Source organism: Phoenix dactylifera, chromosome 16 (genome assembly GCF_009389715.1).
Source record: "Phoenix dactylifera cultivar Barhee BC4 chromosome 16, palm_55x_up_171113_PBpolish2nd_filt_p, whole genome shotgun sequence".
NCBI classification, from domain to species: domain Eukaryota; kingdom Viridiplantae; phylum Streptophyta; class Magnoliopsida; order Arecales; family Arecaceae; genus Phoenix; species Phoenix dactylifera.
Genome location: NC_052407.1, coordinates 464,366 through 471,366, shown reverse-complemented (window position 1 = coordinate 471,366; position 7,001 = coordinate 464,366). Strand labels below are relative to the sequence as shown.

At 44.4% G+C, this 7,001-nt stretch overlaps 1 protein-coding gene across 1 annotated transcript; it reads left to right on the top strand.

The window, feature by feature from the left end:
• The first annotated feature begins 4,808 nt into the window (after positions 1-4,808).
• Positions 4,809-5,775, top strand: LOC113463136. Its single transcript, XM_039114637.1, has 2 exons — positions 4,809-5,542; positions 5,653-5,775. The coding sequence occupies exons 1-2, from the start codon at positions 5,239-5,241 to the stop codon at positions 5,748-5,750; spliced, it is 402 nt and encodes a 133-aa protein (XP_038970565.1). The 5' UTR covers positions 4,809-5,238; the 3' UTR covers positions 5,751-5,775.
• The last annotated feature ends 1,226 nt before the right edge of the window (positions 5,776-7,001 follow it).

Genomic DNA, 7,001 nt, shown 5'->3' with positions numbered 1-7,001 from the left:
ATACCAAAGCGGCAGGATGCTATTGAGCCGGGCCATTTCCGCCCGATTAGCCTGTGCACAATCATGTACAAGGCTACGGCGAAGATACTTGCCATTAGATTGAGAGACATTCTCCCGAGGTTGATTAGTCTAGAGCAGGGGGCTTTCATGGGAAGGCGGAGTATCACAGCCAATGTGCTTATCGCCCAGGAGTTTATGTTTGACCTTCGCAGGGGCCCGATGAGGAGGGGCTTGGTGGGGATCAAGCTTGATATGGAGAGGGCCTACGACAGGATGAGATGGGATTTTGTACAGCAGTCTTTGCTGGGGTTTGGCTTTTTCGAGATATGGATCAGCTGGGTCATTGGATGTGTTCGGGGTCCCTCTTTCGCCGTTTTGGTTAATGGAATGCCATCCCGTTTCTTTGAGTCTTCTAGCGGGTTGCGCCAGGGATGTCCCCTCTCCTCCCTGCTCTTCATTATTTGTGCGGATGCACTCTCAAGAGCTCTTAGACATGCTATGTCCATGCATGAGTTAGAGGTTTACAGGCTATTGGAGGGAGCTACTCCAATTTCTCACATGATCTTCGCCAATGATTGTTTATTGCTAGCCCGGTCGTCTCGGCAGGCCGCAGGAGTCATTAGCAGGATCCTCCGGGACTACCGTGCAGTGTCGAATCAGTGTGTCAATTTGTCTAATTCAGCTATATATTTCAGCCTGAAGACTAGATTGGTAGTGAAGAATTCTATTTTGGAGATTTTGGGGATGGGTGAGCAGGAGGGCGCATTGAAATACCTAGGGATACCACTCTCAGGTCAGCGACTGCGTAGCAGGGATTGCTCCTCTCTGGGGCTTAGTATCGGGCATAGACTGAAGGGATAGCAGATGCACACATTATCAATGATGGAGAGAATTACCTTGGTTCGGTCAGTTCTTACTTCGATCCCTACTTACTTTTTCTCCAACTCTTTCATTCCAGTGGCGTTTTTTAGGACTCTTGACCAGATTTTCAGAAACTTTATCTAGGAGAGGAGTAGTGGTAGAAGCGGTATCCACTTGTTGGCATGGGAGGTTGTGTGTTAGCCTACCAGGTTTGGAGGTTTGAGGGTGCAGTCATTGGTGGTGAGGCGGGAGGTTCTAGCAGCACGTCACGTAACTAGATTTATGCTAGAGCCTGATAGTATGTGGTCCTCATTGATGAGGGCCAAGTATGGTGCTTTGTTGCCCGGGACACGGGCTGGCCGTCACCATTCACCGGTCTGGAGGAAGATGTGTGCCAGAGATATATTGGTGCTTTCGGAGATCAGATGGGCCATTAGGGACGAGCGATCTATCGATATTTTGAAGGACAGCTGGGTGATTGAGCAGCCGATCAGTCGTCTGCCAACCATGGTGGACTTGGCGAGGCTGAGTGGATACAGAGTTTGTGACTTGCTGGACCCTGTTGGGGGTCAGTGGAGGGCTAGGCTGATTCAGGAGGTTCTTGGAAGCAGTTGGCAGAGTTGGTTCTGGCTCTACCGGTACCAGCCCGAGAGAAGTCTGATAGGTTAGTATGGATGCCATCAGGCCAGACACGGGTATGAGCTAGGGATCTTCATGCTTTGTTCAACAGGGAGTCAGCTCAACAGATTGAGGGAGGATGCGGGTTCACCCGCGTGTAGCGCTCTTCATCTGGAAGGTGGCATGGGGGTGCCTACTGACCAAATGTTTGCTAGCTCGGTGAGGAGTGCGGGTCACCCAGTTCTGTGAGGTGTGTACGGAGATTGAGAAGACTATTGATCATGTTGTTTTGCAGTGCCCTAGGCGAGGGAGATATGGAGTAGATCACCTGCACCCTTACCCCATTTGGTGGAGACGGCACAAGATTTGATCCATTTGCTGAGAGTTTCTATGCGGAGTCCCAGATTCTGGGAGGGGGAATCTTTAGAGCATACTTGGCTTATTATATTTGGCTGGACAGGAATGCCGGCATATTTAAGGGTAGGAGGTCACTTCTGAGGCTGGTGATGGATAGAGCTATACTGCAGGCGAGGGAGGTTATCTCAACTACCGCATTGTTCTCTACTAAGATGGCCAGGGACATCTGGGGCACTCTTTCTGCTGTTATAGCGCCCAGGTTCGCCTTTGTTTCTTAGGTGCCCCCACCTTTTGGTCATCTCAAAGTGAATTTCGATGGTAGTATGTCGGTGGATGGTGTATCTAGAGGTGTTGAATTTGTGATCAGAGATTCCTTTGGCAAGCTGGTAGCAACCAAGGGTCGGCGCACGCTTGGGCTCACTGTTGTAGGGATAGAGCTTCGGGCTACATGGGAGGGGCTGTCATATGCGATGAGGTTCCTTAGAATCGAGAGGGTGTATCTCGAGGGTGACTCTTCTGTGGTGATTGACTGGATTCGAGGTGTAGATAGATATGGTGATGGCCATCCTCTCATCAGAGAGACCCATAGGCTGGCTCAGAAGATGACTGGCTTGCAGGCAGCACATATGTTTCGGAAGACGAACATGGCAGCAGACTGGGTCAGCTCTTTCGTTGTCCGGCATTCCAGAGATTTTTTCTGGACATCTACAAGAGACATTCTCTCTCCTTTGTACTCTTTACTTTCTCGTAACACTACAACAAAATCTTGTTTTAACGACTCTTTTTTGCCGACGCTTTATCCAAGCGTCGGCGATTTTCCGACTCCCGCCCAAATATGCCGACGCTTTTAAAAAGCGTCGGCCATAGACGACGCTAATTAGCGTCGTCGTATACTCTCTCCTACGACGACGCTTATAAGCATCGGCAGAAGTAAAATTGGCATCAAAACCTAGCGGCCGTTCCCCTCCTCCTCATTCTGCATCCCGATCAAGGCTAGCCCCTCCTCCCTCCTCTCCGACGACGAGCGGCCGACCCTTGTTGTCTCCGGTGCCGAGCGGCGTCCGACGGCAAGCTCCTCTCCTCCTCCCTCCTCTCCGACGACGAGCGGCCGATCCTTGTCCACTCCGGCGTCGAGCAACGTCCGACGGCGAGCTCCTCTCCTCCTCCCTCCTCTCCGACGATGAGCGGCCGATCCTTGTCCACTCCGGCGCCGAGCGACGTCCGACGGCGAGCTCCTCTCCTCCTCCCTCCTCTCCGGCATTTAATAGCAGGTGAGTTTTTTCCCCAACCCTCTCCGGCATTTCAAACCCTCTTCTTTTATTTGTTGATCTGGTTCTTGCTGTAAGGCAATCGACATCTCGTTTTATTGACTAATAAATAATAGGGTTCTTGGAGATTTTAGAAATGACTCAATGAGCAACAAGGGATTTTCTTAGGAAGAGTATCTACAACCTTCTGTGGGTTTATAAAGCCAAACTTGTTAAGAAAAAAATTTGGGCATGTTGGTACCTCTGGCAAATATTTGTGATATGAAGATTGTATTGCAAGAAGTTAGGCGCATCATTTGATCTTTATTTTGTCGTTCTCATATATCGATTAGATAAGGCAGTTAAGTCATGATGTATGTTTTTGCGCTGCTTGTTCATTAGATATATTCAACATAGTGATTTCAGGAACATAATTAAGCTGCTGGGTTAGGGGTTGGGGGGTTCGGGATGATTACTTCTTAATTGCATACATTCGTACTCTTCTGCCTTTTAGTATTCAAGGGTTTTGCATACAGCAAGTTCCCCCTAAGAATGACTGGCTAATAGCTCTACTTGGTAATAAAATCAGTAGTCTTCAGGATCAACAAGCAATATCAGCAACTAAAATTGCAAGCTCTTTGGAAGAAAATAATAGATACATAAGCATTTCGATCTGTTTACAGAGAAAGGGCAAAATCTAGAACAATCATCTGAAAGCATGGCTGTAGTCATGGAAATAGAAATTCTTGTAGATGAAGTGAGACAGCCACCTGGATGCGAGGAAGCACAGTACCGCTGCTGAGACAACAGCAGTCCTGGTGATGGTCGACATCAAACCCTGCTTGGAAGCTGCAATAATTCCAATGGAGGCTATTGAAATAACTTGCAGAAAAATATTAGGAGCTGACTCTGTCCGATACTGCAATGCGCAAATCGGACATATTAGGAGTGGAGGGTGCGTCTGTGAAAGAAGTTCTGTTTTCTGCAAAGAATAGTAGGTTTTTGAGAAGATACCATAATTCTGTGCTTATGGGTGAGGACTTGGTTTGGCCTGTGCATGGATTGAACGATTGTCTCTCAAATAGAGTTTGTTTTTGAAAAACAGTAGCTACTGATGGCTTTTTGGTGAATGTCTTTATTATGTTGGGGGTGGAACTTTTCAGAAACTAATTTTTGGTATTGAGAAGACTATAATGCTTTGAGAGATGGATCAATGAGCTGTTGGATCAGTTATATACTTCTTGAGACAACAAAACTCCTGCTCTTAAGTGATGTGGTAAAATCATGATATGTTGGTTAAAGACTAGGAGGATGATCAATCAGGTAATTAAAAGGAGGATATATTTATTCAAGTAATTTGTAGTTTTTTTAATAAAAATCAGCATTTCTTTTTGTGCCTCTGATTTTCTGCTTTATTTACATTCGCAATCTTTTCAAACAAACTTGTAAGTTTTGGCCATGAATCGCTTTCATATCTTGGCTTTCTGATTGGCATCGGAATTAAAATGTGGATCATCACTTATAGTCATGCTCTATCTCAAATGATACTCATCTGATCATTCAGTTACTTCATTTTATAAGACATGATAGCACAAACATTACTTTCCTAGTGCTTAGATAAAACCTCTATTGAAATAATTTCAATGCCATATTCCCCCATGTCTGAACATTGTCTTGTATCTCATGTGTAAGTTCAGCAAGTATTTCCCTACGTTCAAACAAAGGAGTTAACAGTCACTTCACTAGAGATCCTCAGCATGATGTGAAAGGAAAGGAAAGCAACACAAAGCCATGAAGTATTAATAAGACATTTAAGGGGTTAACAGTCAGATGGTTGATGCAGGATATGCACCCAAAGAAGTTAATTTGCATTATGAATAAAAGAAGAGCTAATCAGTAGCATATATTAAGTTTCTGAATAGAACAGGATTTACCTCATTAAATTTGAGAATGTGACAGAGAGCAGATGAAACAGTTTATTCTGCAAGATACATCAATTATCAGGGATCCTCAATGCGGTCGCTACTATATGGTGCAAAAAGTATGATCTTTCAGTTGCTTCTCCATGCAAGGTGAACTGCCTTTTGGTCTCACTTACTGAGGTAAAAATGATTGAATTCTGCATTTTAAGCCAGGAGAAACTCCAGCATTTAACATGTGGCATAATCATCATGAGGTAATAACAGAGAATGACTGTCTTTCTCTGTACAGGTTGATATATTGCTTCTTTTTGTGCATACTAGGTAACAACATGCCGCGAAGAAAACGATTCAAAGATGTTGAGTTTCAATACACGTCTGTGGGATCTTCTTCCGATCAGTCCCTGCAGTCTCAGCAGCCCGACGAGCCGCAGCAGCACGAGTCCCATTTTCAGCATGAGTCTCACTCTCAGCACGAGTCTCAGTCTGAGCACGTGCCACCTGCTGATTGTCCAGACATGGATGACGTGAACATCCAGGGTAATTTGATTTACATTTTATATATTAATTTTTTTTACAATCTAATTATATTAAATCATTTGCCTTTAATGTTTTATTTAATGGATGGATATTTTATTTTATTTTTATAGATGGACTAGGAAGAGTGAGGAGGACACGAGGACCCACTCGAGCACGGGACGTGTGGAGCCTACGCGAGGATGAGAAGATTGTGGTGCATTGCAATTAACTGGGGCAGCCTATTAAGAGGGCTGCAAGCATTTTATCGACTTTTCTAGGATCGGTTGCGCGGAAGGGTCAGTTGTGTCCGCTCAATTATACGAAATGGAATGAAATGCTTCCTTCGTATAAGGTTGAGCTTCTTAAAGTTATTGAGGTAAAGAATTGAATTTGCTTACTATCACAATTTTATTTTTTGATTTAACATTGTTATAACATTCTTTAATTACTTTGATGTAGAAAAAGTTTTTGCTCCCTAAAGAGAGTCATGATTGGGTGCTGAAGTCCGTCAACCGCAAGTGGAAAGAATATAGGGCCAAGTTAAAGGCGGACTGGAAGCACGATGGTATGACAGAAGAGGAGGTAGCCCGTGTTTGTCCTCCTGATGTAATCCCTCATCAGTGGAGGGAGCTTGTCCACTATTGGTTTTCCGAGAAAGCTCAGGTTGTGTATATTTTTTTCAATACCTTATATTGTATCTACTAATAATTTAGATTACAAATTTATATTGTTTATTCCTTTTTTGGGAAGACATATTCCAATATTGGTAGAGCTGCACGAGCCTCTCAAACTGTTCCTCATACTTCAGGCTCGATGAGTTATGCTCGATGTAAAGCTGAATTCGTAAGTTTTTTTGAAACTCTTTGAAACTATTTTAAATTGTTCTATCATATAGCATGTATTATGATAACTAGCTTGCCAATATATCTTTTGTTGTAGATGGATGATAATGGGAGGGAGCCTGGTAAGGTGGAGTTTTATAAGATGACTCACACCCACCGAGATGGCAGTTTTGTTCGGGAGGAGTCAAGAGATATAGTCGTATGTATTCATCTTTGAATCTTTCAACGATATTTTTATTAGTTCTATTATTGGCATACATTAATATGACTTTTTCTTTTGAGAGATATAGGACAGGGCAACAACTCTTATTTCAGAGCGCGTCGGGGATGACTCATCATCCGACGCGACCAGTCATGTCGAAGCTCAGGTGCTCGCTGAATTATTGGGCCCAGAGCGTTATGGTAGAGTGAGGGGTTATGGCGTTGGGGTTACCCCCACTCAGTTGTCTGCAGTAGGCATGTATACTAGAAATGCTGGAGAAGGCAGTAGCAATGCAGAAATTAGTAGACTTCGGGCAACAATTGAAGATATGAAGGATCGCCATCAAGCAGAGTTGGCGGAGCTGAAGCAGAACCAACAAACTTTGCAGTCTCAGCTTGAGCATATTTCATCTATGTTACAGCGATTTCTCCCTCCT